At 35.5% G+C, this 14172-nt stretch overlaps 1 protein-coding gene across 1 annotated transcript in view; it reads right to left on the reverse strand.

The window, feature by feature from the left end:
- Positions 1-8828: 8828 nt before the first annotated feature.
- LOC113004276 (odorant receptor 49b-like) overlaps positions 8829-14172 on the reverse strand; it is a 77685-nt gene continuing 72341 nt past the window's right edge. The window contains exons 7-9 of the mRNA XM_026137141.2: positions 9727-9872; positions 9416-9548; positions 8829-9333 (exon numbers count right to left, since the gene is read on the reverse strand). Of these exons, the coding sequence (XP_025992926.2) occupies positions 9280-9333; positions 9416-9548; positions 9727-9872 (333 nt within the window). The 3' untranslated portion in view covers positions 8829-9279. The remainder of the gene's footprint in view (positions 9334-9415; positions 9549-9726; positions 9873-14172) is intronic.

The raw sequence follows: 14172 nt of genomic DNA on the forward strand, positions 1-14172 counted from the left end.
CTCAAGCAGCGCGCGTCCAAGCTCCACTTCACGTTTACCTTAAGGATTCACGTAAGAATGATAAACGCGAGATAACATGGACTCCTAATGCTGAAAATGTTTGTTTCAGCTAAATCACAACTGGCTAACGCAGCTTTCTTAGCGCATCCGTCCGCTAATTCCGAGACTCGATTAGTGACCGACGCCTCAGACTTCGCGATGAGGGCGGTCCCCGCGATTGAGAGCAAAAATGTAACAACACGTGGAAACCTTTATCTTTTTCCTCTAAAAAGTTTACTAAGCCTCAACTTAGTTACAGTGCATATGATCGCAAACTTACTGCAATTTATGAATCGATTAAGTTTTTTCAACACTTCCTTGAAAATCGAGATTTTAAGATCTTAACAGATCACAAACTTTTAATCTATGCTTTTAAGCAACGCTCGGATAAAGCCTCCCCGAGGCAACTACGACAGTTATCGTTCATTGCTCAATTTTCCACTAACATCGATTACCTTCCTGGTCCCGATAACGTGGTAGCAGACGGTCTGTCGCGTATCGAAACTCTTCGATTATCCACCGAGTTTGAATTAATTGATCTTGCCGCACGGCAAAAGGAGGATGACGAGCTTAAAAATTTATTAGCCTTTGATACGTCTTCCCTCAAACTAAAAAAATTTATCTGGGGTGATCCTAACATAGAACTCTACTGCGAAGTGTCCGGTGATTCCATTTGTCCGTACATTCCTGAATCTCTTAGAAGACAAGTTTTTGAACTTTTCCACAATCTTGCTCATCCGAATGCTAAGGTTACAGACCGCATTATACGTCAGCGATACATCTGGCCTAATCTACATCGTGACGTCACTAAGTGGGCACATGAATGCGTAGACTGTCAAAAGTCTAAAATTTCGCGTCATGTCAAACAAATTCCTGCTTCTTTCGTCGCTCCCGACGGACGCTTTGAACATGTTCATTTAGATATTATTGGCCCTCTACCTCTGGTTAATGGCTATAGATATTGTTTTACCCTTATAGATAGATTTTCTTGTTGGCCCAAAGCTATTCCAATTAGCGATATCACGGCCGATACAATTGCCAAAACTTTTTATGATCATTGGATCGTTCGGTTCGGTTCTCCAAAAATTCTAACCACCAACCAAGGAGCTTAATTTGAGTCTCAGCTTTTTACAGCGTTATTATCTTTTATTGGTTGCAAACGCATTCGTACGACCACATATCATCCGCAATCGAATGGTATGATCGAGCGGTGGCATCGCTCTTTGAAAGCAGCGTTAATGTGTCATAATTCGGAAATTTGGGTTAACACCTTTCCAACCGTTCTTCTTGATCTGCGAACTCACATTTGATTAGATACTCAGGCTCCTCCAGCCAAATTTTTATACGGCACTACGCTTAGAGTGCCCGGAGAATTTTTCCTCCAGGAAGATTTTACTCCAAATCCTCAGACCTTTAGCAACCTTTAGATTTTAGGGAATATATGCGTCAGGTCAAACCAGTTTCCGTAACTCACCATTATAAAAGACGCCCTTTCTTCTTTAAAGAACTGAGCTCTTGCTCTCACGTTTTTCTCCGCCACGATGCGATTAAGGGCAGGTTCCCGTTCTAAGGCCCATGATGTAAGAAACAAGGTGAAACAACGCGCATCGTCGACGGCTCGATGCGCGGTAAGAGGCGTGGCTCGATGTGGTGAGCCAATGAAATTTGGGTCCAAATATATCCGCGCAATTTGAATACGAAACAATCATATGTAGTCACACGTACTTAAAATGTAGATGTTGTTAAAAAAAATAAATATAAAAATGTAAAAATACTTGAAATTTATTATCTTTAACACAAATTACTGTTTCAATAAACACTGTTGTTATAAACATAAAATACAACAATTTAGCCAAACACATAAGTTCATTCTTATAATTTTCCAAATTTTTTCTAATTCAAGTTTAAAAAATTTGAAATAACAATTATCACAATTTTCATTAATGTACAAAGTCTCAACTTTACCTTCACGTTCTTCCTTTTTTAAGTAGCTTTGAATTTCTCCGATTCACCGATTATTTCCGATTCACGTATAAATACAAGTATAAATACGCCCCAGTACCGGAGCCGTAGCCATATTGAATCTTAAAATTTGGACCCACTTCTGATTGGTCTAGAGTATGGTCCACTGCGCATCTAGTTACTTGTTTCACCTTTCTTCTTACATCATGCTAAGGCCCAAAAAATGCCTAAATTTCAAGAATTTTTTTTCGATACAAAATAAAATATTCCGCAATAACTTTTTTGTAGGTTTTATTTGTATATAAAAGAAGTAATTTACTGAATTTTTTCATAAAAAAATATTTCAAAATGGCGGCTTTAGCTCCCGCCAAAGAAGCCGTTCCCGGCGCGAAGTGACCCGCGCGGTACCTTCTACAGCCTCCGCATGTGATCTGAAATAAAAAAACAAAAAAAAATTCTTAAAATAGATTAAATTTGTGGGGTTCTATTGGTTTCCGATTTTTAAAAAAACGCTTTAAAACAAAATGGCGGCCATTTAAACAAATACTCTTTTTTTCATGCTTTTTTTTGCGCTTTAACGTTAACAAAAAAATATTTATAATAATTTTTTCGAAAAAAACGCTCCGTTAGGACCCCCCAAATTTAATTAGCTTTAATTTAAGCGGTGAAACGTTGAAATCGGTGCATTCTTCGAAGCTCTAGAGCGTACCGCGCGTCGAAAAACGTTCGAAAGCGTTTTCTCGAAACGCGTTTCGAGAAAAACGCGTTTAATGTTTTATGTAGTAAAAAATCGTATTCAAAGTTAGGTTTTGACAACTTACGTCTAATCGGCTATTCCAGCACCATACAGGGTCCCTCCTTCTTCTTCGAAGATCATGTTCTTTTGAATTTGCAAGCTCATTCTTTCAATTATTGCTTGTTTTGCGAGCTCCGACAATTCTTGCTCCCGTGCGGTGATGCGTTTGTTGTCTGTTTTCTCGGCAAAGCTTTTGCTGTAGTTCCCAATGACGATTCTTAGTGTATTCATCGTTCTCAAAATAAAAAACCTTCATTGAAGACACCAGCAGCTATATATGCTGCTATTTCAATTGTTTGTATCCCGCAGTGAAGGTGTTTAGGAGCAAGTTTCCAAATGCAGGCGTTAAAACTTTCATTGTCGTTTTGTGTGTTTCCGCTGGTGCACCTTTGTAATAAATCGTCACTCGAAAGAGCCTTATACACCGGTCGAATGGCTTCTTGAACAAATTGATGAAGAGCAGGTTACTAAACTTACTACTTACCGTAGACTCACCCATCAGGTATAGAAAAAGGTCTCCTCTCTCAACCGCGCCGAGAGTGCGTTTGGCGAGTTCGGAGCGCTTTCAGACTGCTCCGCCCGATCCCGTATATCTCGAGAACTACATCATATATCGAAATATCGTTTCTCCCACGTATTCTTGATAACATAAGGATGAAAATTAACCAAAAAAAAGTTTTTGATTTTTTCATCGATTTTGACGGAAACCTGCCCTTAAGAAACCTTTGGAACGGCCGTATTCTGGTCCTTTCAAGGTTATCCAATGGAATACCGACAAGGTTAAACAATTGAAATTAATAATCGACCCGTAAGCGTCTCGGTGGAACGGTTAAAACCCGCACACTTCTTATTAGATAACGTTAGCAAAACTTCTTCCGCGAATTTCCCTTCAACTTCAACTCAACTTAACGATCGTTCTCCCACGGTAGAACATCAACCGAGTTCAATTAAGACTTATCCCGCGCAGAAAAAACGCGTGCGATTTAATTGAACTAAATAGTTATATAATAATTTTATTTTATTTTATATCCTTGATATACAGCGTTTCTCCGAAACCTTGTTGTAATTAGCCGTTAAGTCTAACATTAGTTTTAACTTTATTAGTTTGTAAGCCTTGCACTACAACTATGTTGTAATCCTTTAGTTAGCGTTTAAACTCATACTTTTATGTATTACTCTTTCTTTGTTAACACGCGGGGGAGGGGGTATGTGGCAACTGGTTGGTTCTCCCTCTATCCGCCTAGTGAGTTAAAGTCTAGGGAAGTTAGGCACGTTCGTTGCCTGCTTGCGCCGTCGCTCACTTGTCTGAGTTAGTCGTGGTTACACACACTCTCTCGTCAGCTCTCGTCGGCTGTACCCTTCGAGCAGGTATCGATGCGCCATAGGTAGTCGTTTTAGAGCAGCCTGACACGCTTAAGAGCGCGAAATTTCACAAAAAAAATTGGTAACAGACATAAGACGTTTTTTATCTCATTCTAGAAGGTTCAAAGTATTTTTTAAAGCAATAAAAAAAAATCGATTTTTCAAAAATTCTACCGTGGTGTTACCCCTTAATCGCGAATAATTTGAAAACCATTATACCCTTGACACTTTTGTATTAGGATTATTTCTTATCGTTGGAATTTTCCAAAGAATCCCCTCTTAAAAAAGGATTTGAGTTTTCTGGGACACCCTGTATATATACACCAAGCAACAAAATTATTGTCACAGTCATTTATACCAAAATATTATACAACTTCAAATAACTTTGTTAAAAATTATTGTACTTAAAATTTTTTTTTTATTTTGAAGCTTAAAATCTTTACTTCAAGGTACATTTGGCCAATTTTGAATTTCTGCTTTCATTCTTTCGCCGTTTCTTTAAAAGTAAAGACGTGTTTCGTTTGCAGTCTATAACTCAATGAAAAAATTTTTTCTCGACAAATGCAATGCAAGTACCATAAAGTATAACTTTTTCTCTACAAAACGCTTTTTTTAAATTTTCCTACAATTTTTTTTGATCGAGTTACAAAACTTCGAAGAAACACATTTTTTACAGTACATTTTTTTGAAAAATGATGTTTACCGCCGACATTAGTATTACATCATGTGCACCACGTAGAGATTGCCGGTCGGATTTTTGCACATCGTGTGTTTGTGTGTGTGTGTGTGTATGTGTGTGTGTGCGTGCGCGCGCGTATGCGTGTGCGTGTGCGTGTGTGTGTGCGTGCGTGAGTGCGTGCGTGCGTGCGTGCGTGCGTGTGTGTGTGTGTGTGTGTGTGTATGTGTGTGTATTAGTATGTGCGTGTTTAATATTGTGCTAATGTCGGCGGTAAACGTCATTTTTCGGAAAAATGTACTATAAAAAATGTATTTCTTAGATGTCTTGTAACTTGGCCAAAAAAAATCGTAGGAAAATTAAAAGAAACATTTTGTAGAGAAAAAGTCATACTTTATGGTACTTGCATTGTATTTGTCGAGAAAAAATTTTTTTATTGAGCCACAGACTGTCAAATATACGTTATTTTAAGGAAAAAACAGTGTATCTTTTTTTGAGGCATAGCTGAAAAATTGAGAAAATTTTTGAAAATCATTAATTACATGTTGAAACTAAAACTGCAAGCTTGCTGTTTTAATTTTTTGTCTACGATGATTTTTCATAGAGTACGGATATCATTTGTAAAAAATGCAGGCTTAGCTTCAAAGTTGCGTAACTCGGTCAAACAAAAGCGTAGAGAAATTAAAAAAAACCATTTTGTAGACAAATTTTTGTAGTTTATAAAGCTTTACTTGAATTGTTCGAAAAAAATTCGTTTGTCGAGCTGCAAGGTGTCAAAGATACAAAATTTTAAGGAACAAAACAAAGTGTGCTTTTTTACTGTATAAGACAAGAAAGTTAAAAGAACTTTAAAAATCTGTTGATAGAGCATTAAAGTTGAAACTTCAAGCTTCAAAATGCTTTTTATTTTATATACAATGATTTTTTGTCGAGTTACAGCTATTTGAAAATAGCCTAATTTTTGGTGTTTGGAAAGTGTTCCCTATTTTTTTTTACTAGTGTATATATACGAGTATATATTAGGTGTAGTAAAAAGAAATGCATTATAGAAATTGTCGAGTCCGATCGTCATGTAAGTACTTTTTCGATTGCCTAGGAGCTAAATACAAAAAACCGTTTGGAATCATTTAAATAAGGCAAAATACTAAAAGAAGCTCAATGTATGGGTGCCATACAAGTTAACGCAAAAAAACCTCATGGACCAAATTTCCATTTGCGAATCGCTGCTGAATCGCAACAAAATCGACCCATTTCTGAAGCGGATGGTCACTGGTGATGAAAAATTGGTCACTTATGACAACGTCAAGCAAAAACACTCGTAGTCGAATCGCGGTGAGCCGGTGTAAACGGTGGCCAAGCCAAGATTGACGGTCAGAAAGGTTTTGCTGTATGTTTGGTGGGATTGGCAGGGAATCATCTACTATAAGCTGCTTCCCTACAGCCAAACTCTTAATTCGGACATGTTCTGTCAACAATTAGAGCATCTGAAGGAAGCAATCGCCCAGCTTTGGCCAATAGGAGAGGAATTGTGTTCCATCAGGACAACGCTAGGCCACACTCATCGATAGTGAGTCGCCAGAAACTCCGGGAGCTTGAGAAGTTTTTATGCGTCCACTTTATAGTCCGGATCTGGTACCAAGTGATTACCACCTCTTCCTGTCTATGGCGATGATTTTGCTGATGAAAAATTTGCTTCAAGAGACATTTGTGAAAATCGACTGTCCCATTTTTTTGCCAATAGGGACGAAGGTTTCTATGAGAGAGGCATAATGAAATTACCTTCAAAATGGTAACAAGTTAGCGAACAAAACGGTGCATATTTGTTCTAAATCGGATTATTCTAACTATGCTAAATAAAGCCTTCAATTTAATGCCGAAATAATGAATTTCTTTTTACTACACCAAATATATATTAAGAGTATAAATAAGTTTGCGCCGTTTCACAAAAAATGGCGCCACTAGTATGTTATGGTTGAAATTGTCTATTGTAAAACGTTATATCGTAAGGTTGGACATCTGGCAACAACATAACCTTAAAATATTAGCGATTTTGTATCAACATCATATATCTTTTTTCGTGCAAAAATGTCGAGTTTTTTAAGCCGAATAAGCGTCATTTGCGGGAGCTTTTGATTTACTTCTTTAATTTGAAGAAATCTGCAGCCGAGGCGCATCGATTGCTTGTAAAAGCATATGGTGAGGCTGCCTTAAGTGAGAGAAGTTGCCGTAAGTGGTTTCACAAGTTTAAGAACGGTGAATTTGACGTCGAAGACAAAGAACGTAGCGGAAGGCCGAAAGTGTACGAAGACGCGGAATTGGAAACATTATTAGATAAAGATTCGTGCCAAACGCAAGAAGCACTTGCACTTACATTAGGAGTGACTCAACTAGCAATTTCACATCGCTTAAAATCATTGGGAATGATTCAAAAACAAGGAAACTGGGTTCCACATGAACTGAAGCCGAGAAACGTTGAACGCCGATTTTTCACATGTGAAATGCTGCTTGCCAGGCATAAACGAAAGGGTTTTTTGCATAGTATAGTCACTGGTGATGAAAAATGGATCCACTACGATAACCCAAAAAAGAAGAAATCGTGGGGACCACCTGGCCATGCTCCAACATCGACAGCCAAGCCGAACATTCATGGAAAAAAGCTCATGTTGTGTATTTGGTGGGATCAGCTTGGTGTCGTGTATTATGAGTTGCTCAAACCGAATGAAACCATTACTGGGGCTCTCTACCGAACACAATTGATGAGATTGAGCCAAGTATTCAAGGAAAAACGTGCCCACTACTACTCCAGACAGGACAAAGTTATTCTTCTGCATGATAATGCTCGTCCACATGTTGCGGCGCCGGTCAAAACCTACCTGGAAACACTCAATTGGAGTTTTACCCCACCCGCCGTATTCACCAGACATTGCTCCTTCTGATTACTACCTGTTTCGATGGCGCATGGCCTGTCTGAGCAACATTTCACATCATATAAAGATACAAAAAATTGGGTCGATTTGTGGATAGCTTCAAAAGATGAAGCATTCTTTCGATGCGATATCCGTATGCTGCCAGAAAGATGGCAAAAAGTAGTGGCTAGCGATGGACAATACTTTGAATAAAACATTAGGTACCGTTCTTTCACAATAAATGCCCAATTTTTGATAAAAAACGGCGGAAACTTATTTATAGTCCTAATAATATATAAACGTGTATTCATTCGCGAAATTGTTAATTATTTCAAAAATTAGATAAAATCCAAAATTATGATTTTTTATTAAGCTATCCTTTATACATACTAGGGTAAGTCAAAAATTATCCGCACTTCTGCTAGAACACGTCTTTAAGTTTGTCACACTGCGTTCCGGGCAAACAGGCTTCAAGTTGGCACTACTGGGGTCTCATAATCAAAGCTGGACATTGATCGCGTCAGTTTGTTTACTGCTACGAGCGTGTAAATATGACCGCTCCGTTAGAAGTTTGCACCAGGAGGAACGAAGAGCTGTAATACGATTTCTTTAGTTGGAAGGAGTGAAAGATGCTGAAATTTATCAGAGGCTTTCAACACAATGCGAGGACAGTGCTTTACCACGTAGAAGTGTATATGCCCGTAAAACAGTGTGACAAATTTAAAGACGTATTCTAGCAAAAGTGCGGATAATTTTTAACTTACTTTTGTATATATTGTATTTAGTACATTGATTAACATTATTGTTTCTTTAGAAATAACTAGCAATTTACTATTCAGGAGGATGCTATAGTGACGGGAATTACCGACACATTACAGTGTTCATTAATTTTCGAATTGGCTTTACAGATCACAAAATCCTTTTGTAAAATAAAAATACGCACCAAAACAAAGTGCGGGCTGGTAAATTTTATGAAAAAATCGAACAAAAAGTTAAAAATTTATTTATTTTTGGCTCGTGGATTTGTCAACCGAGGTTAATTTTGTCATTTACTAGCATTCTGTAGCTTGTATGTATGAAATGAGACCAGGCCGCACTTTAGAAAACTTTAACGAACAACACTGACTGTGTGTCATTCCAGTCAAAAATCTAACAAAAAAGTTTAACATGTAAACAGCTGCACGTGTACAAATTTCGCACGTAAACAATGCTAAGCAGAGCAGTGACTGTAGTTGATAGGTTTTTTCGCAGATGGCAAAATAATCGAAAAACAAAGACAGATCTATGCGTTGGACAAAGAGCGATAGCCTGATCTTGCTCGAAAAATAATCTGCAGTATCGACATCGAGAAAGTTCTTCGGTTACTATAGCATCCTTTTAATTCCTTTATACATTAATGTGATTAGAAACTATGATTAGTGCTATATGTTTACTAATTTGTATATTTATATATTTATCAACCCGCATTCTATTGAATTAAACAATAAATATATTCTATTGTTTATTTTAATAATGCACTAATGGATACGTATCTTCTGTCATTTTCTTATTGAATACATAAAAATAAAATAAGACAGAGATGCATTTGCTAGCTGCAACAAAAAACAATAGTTCTGTTTTGTTATCTTAAAATGTGGGACATTAAATATATATATATTATGAAATATTTTATACCATAGCAAAGCACTGTAATGACGCAACGAACAATCCGCCGACATTCAGGCCAAAAGATTTGTTCCCTCTTAATAACAGAAATAGTATCAATTTTTGTATATATAGAGGAGTTATATACCATTGAACTTCGTATCTACATACAGAATAACAAAACAATCAATAATTTGAAAGAAAAATTATAAATAATTTTCATGACACATATTTGCTATGTATATTATATTAATTTTATTAGAGCTTATTAATGTTACTAGAATTTTAAAAAAACTGTTAGGTAAAACAATTATAATGTAAGAAATTATCATATTACTTACGCAGCGACAAATACGTAGTCACAGTGATCTATAATTTCTTGTCCAATAAAATTGCATAAAAACATGTATACAAGACAAAAACATATTGTTATAGTAGATAGTAGAAGATCCTCAATATTAAATTTAGATGTTAGAATCTGAAAAAACTTATGTAAAAATGGGAATGTTAAAAACATTTTTTAATGCAATTTAAATAACTTATTATACAATTTAGTACACAATGCATTTGAGACATTTTTAACTATAGTTTAACGTTAAAATCGTAATTACATTTACAAATAAAAAATCTTTATATTAACTCTTGAACACGTGGGTCTATGACATTCGATAGAAGTAACATCTGTAGAATATCATTGCAATTGTAAAATCTGTTTGTCTGATTTTCCCTTCATAAGAAGACAATAGAAGGGATTTCAAACTCGAAGGACATTATGAAAGATCAAGATAACGTGAAATGCAGAATATGTAAAGTCTCATATAGATGTTACATACCCACATGTATTAGGTGTACAAATTAATTCTCGGCTTTTTTTAATAAAGTAGAACAAAACAAGGGCGTGTTACAGAGCTTTTGATATTGTATACGTTTATATTAATTACAATTAAAAAGAAATAAATCAAGATAAAAAAATTTAATATTAATCAACAGAAATAAATTTTTCAAAAAAATAATAATAAAATTTAAGCAATTTTCTTTTCTAAATTGCATAATGTAAACAATAACGTAGATAGGGTAAGGTCGCCTGTTATAGATTCCTAATATGAGGTAGCGAGATTTCTGCTACATTAATAAATGTGTAAGTTTAAGATGGCATGCGATTGATGCCATCTTAAACTTATTACTCTGAGGATAAAATCTATTTAATAAAAAATTCATTATTAGATCATTCGTGCAGTTATCAAAGAAAAATTTTTGAAATTGGATGTTGTCAAGATTTATTGAGATGAGTCTTCAAACCCTGTTTATTATAAAATAAACAAATTTTGGATAATAAACTCGGCATGCAGTGATAGAGTAAAATCGTATTAATAGAAAAATACAAGATGTAATAATTTGCTTAATTATAAATATTTGATTTGGTGATCATGAAACTGTAAAGCGTGGGACTCATAATATGAGACACTTAAGAGGATGCTATACTGACGGAAATTACCGACCATTACAGTGTTCATTAATTTTTGAATTAGCTTTACAGATCACAAAATCCTTTTGCAAAATAAAAGTACACACCAAAACAAAGTCTGCTCTGGTAAATTTTATGAGAAAATCGATCAAAAAGTTAAAAATTCATTTATTTTCGTCTCGTGGATCTGTCAACCAAGGTTAATTTTTGTTATTTACTGACGTTCTGTAGCTTGTATGTATAAAATGAGACCAGGGCGAACTTCAGAAAACTCTAATACACAACACTGACTGTGTATCGTTTCAGTCAACAACCTAACAAAAAAGTTTAATAGGTGAATAGCTGTACGTGTCCAAATTTCGCTTAGCGCACGTAAACGATGGCAAGAAGAGCAGTGGCTGTAGTTGATAGGTCATTTCGCAGATGGCGAAATAATCGAAAAATAAAGACAGATCTATGCGTTGGACAAAGAGCGATAGCCTGGTCTCCCTCGAAAAATAATCTGCAATGCCGACATCGAGGAAGTTCTTCGGTCACTATAGCATCCTCTTAAATACTCCTATTTATTGTTGCATATTCTGATTTCGAAAGCTTTTCAAAATGTTATAATAAAGTTTTTCATTGAGGACATTCGAATTATGAAGCTTATAAGTTATGATTTTCAGCATTAACTCTGATTGTAAGGCTATAAAATATTTCAAAGGGAATAGATTTTGGAGATAAATGTTACGTATAAAAGTTTTTGAGTAGGAGAGTTTAGAGAGTTGTGAGCTGGGTTTTGTTTTTGAACGATAACTACAACAAAAATTGATATTTTACGCACCTAAAAGGTTGGATTCTCTAGTACACCTTAAAAGGCAACTATTGGCTTAAGAAGTTCATTGAAAAACGTAATGGTTGTAAAATTTTGATATACTTGACAAAAAGGTGTATTTTTTGAATTTTCAAAAATTGTAGGGAGTTGTGAGCGACTTAAAATGGAAAATAATGACATATTTTGGTGACTATTCTTTATTTAAGATATAGAAAAAAAATAAATTAAGATAATTCTGATAAAAAAAGAAAGTTCGTATAGTCTGATTAGTCCGATTCGCAGTGAATACAGGTATAATATAGTCGGTTTTTAAATTGGCACATTTCAAGTGCACAGTTCGATCGCATTTATTGCAATGTATGGAATTGTTTTTGTTCAATTTCTTCGGCATAGCATCTTTGCAGATAATGCGGAATTTTTCTGAAATAAAAACGTTCAATTTTTCATTCATAGCGATTGAAGGATTTACGTTTGTCCCTTTTAGTTTCGAAATGTAGCGAGTCAATTTGCACCTATCGATGTTATATGCTCAACCAACGGACCCCACCACTTTCTTCTCAATCGTCATCTCTTTGATGGTAGCCACTATCATTAACATCGATCGTTGGCTTACTAGATTTACTTCTTGTATACTTATGACGTGGCATGATAACTTATAATTAAAACACTAAAAAATCACGAAAAAAACTAAATTCACTATGAAATTGCGTGAAACTTCTAAGTTATACATGAATATTGTGAAATACGTATGAAAGATGTCAACTTAAGTTGAAAAAATGACAAAAATGTAATGGCTCACAACTCCCCAAAAGTGGTTGCTCATAATTCCTCAAATGCTACATTCAAAATAGCCGTGTAGTAATTAACACATCAAATGTTCAAAATGTGCAAAATGTTACTTTTGTGCATTGAAACGTTAGTTTACCAGTAATGTTTTTGTAATATATTTATTTTTGCAATCAGCTCGAAGAAACAAATAAGGTCACGAATACAAATGGTCGAAAAAACTTTTTGAAGAAAATTAAAAATTAAAATCTGAAAAGACTTAGATTGTGTGTTGACGCGACGAGTGCTAGTCAAAAAGTAAGTTCGCATGGAGAGAAACATTTTATCGTAGTTGAAACATGTTAAAATTTCAAATATGGCCGACTTTGTGTGCTGGCTTACAATTTCCCATGGCTCACAACTCCCCAAACTCCTACCAAAAGAGCTATTTGATTGGTCAACTAGATTTTGAGTCTGGAGTTTAATTTGAACCTAGTAAGGTCCAAATCGATAAGACCAATCTGATAAAAACACAATTGTGTCTCATATTAGGAACCTTTTTTTAAATTATTGGGAGTATAAATTAATTCGGTCCGTTTTTTTGTGGTCAAAAATGCATTTATTTCAAAACAAGTTGAATGAACAGATTAATCAAAGTATTGTCCATCACTGGCTACTACTTTGTCCCACCTCTCAGCCAGTTTTCGAATTCCATCTCGAAAAAAATGTTTCGTCTTTTGAAGCGATCCAAGTTAGGAGCCAATTTTCGATTTCTGCAAAAGAAGTGAACCGGTGTCCTGTCAAATCGTGCTGCATCCGTTGGAATAACCAGTAATTAGATGAAGCGATGTCCGTCTGGTGCGATAAAATATCCCACTTGAGCGTTTCCAAATAAGTTTTGACGACTTTTGCGACATGAGGCCGAGCGTTATCATGTAGCAGAATAACTTTGTCATGTTGTTCCTCGTATTCCGGCTGTTTTTCTTGTAACGCACGGCTCAAACGAATCAATTGTAGCCTATACCGATTGCCCGTAATGGATTCGCCAGGTTGTCATCGAGTAATGCCTTCAATTCTTTGTCTTTAAATTTTTTTGGCTGTCTAGAGCGAGGTTTGTCTTCAACGCTGAAATCACCATTCTTGAAACGTCGAAATCATTCCCTACATAATTTATCAGTTGGAGCATTGTCACCATAAACTTCTACCAGCATTTGATGCGCTTCAGCTGCGCTTTTCTTCCAATTAAAACAGAAAACTAAAACTTTCCGCAAATGCTGCTAAGTTAAGTAGTAATACAAAAGTTGATATATTCAACACAGTAAAAAACAGGGGTTTTGTATGAAACTCAAAGCGATATGTACACCCAAGGACTTTGATTCTGTCCATGGGGAAATTTTCCAAACTTAAAAGTCGCTATCTTTCTACATACTTACAGTTCATGATTAACGTAACGCTTATTGGTCGTTACGTTAATCATGAATTGTAAGTATGTAGAAAGATAGCGACTTCTCAGTTTGGAAAATTTCCCCATGGACAGAATCAAAGTCCTTGGGTGTACTGAAGATTATTGACAGACGTCTAACCTCTTTGAAACCACCGGAATCAGCTGTCACTATGACACATTCATAACAGCCAAAGCCATCTTTTAAAAACGGACCGAACTAATTTATAATCCCAATAACAAAATCGGTAATTTTGATAAAAAATTTTATGTATAGGAAAATATAACTATTATTGGTTGCT

Source organism: Solenopsis invicta, chromosome 5 (assembly GCF_016802725.1).
Source record: "Solenopsis invicta isolate M01_SB chromosome 5, UNIL_Sinv_3.0, whole genome shotgun sequence".
Taxonomy (NCBI): domain Eukaryota; kingdom Metazoa; phylum Arthropoda; class Insecta; order Hymenoptera; family Formicidae; genus Solenopsis; species Solenopsis invicta.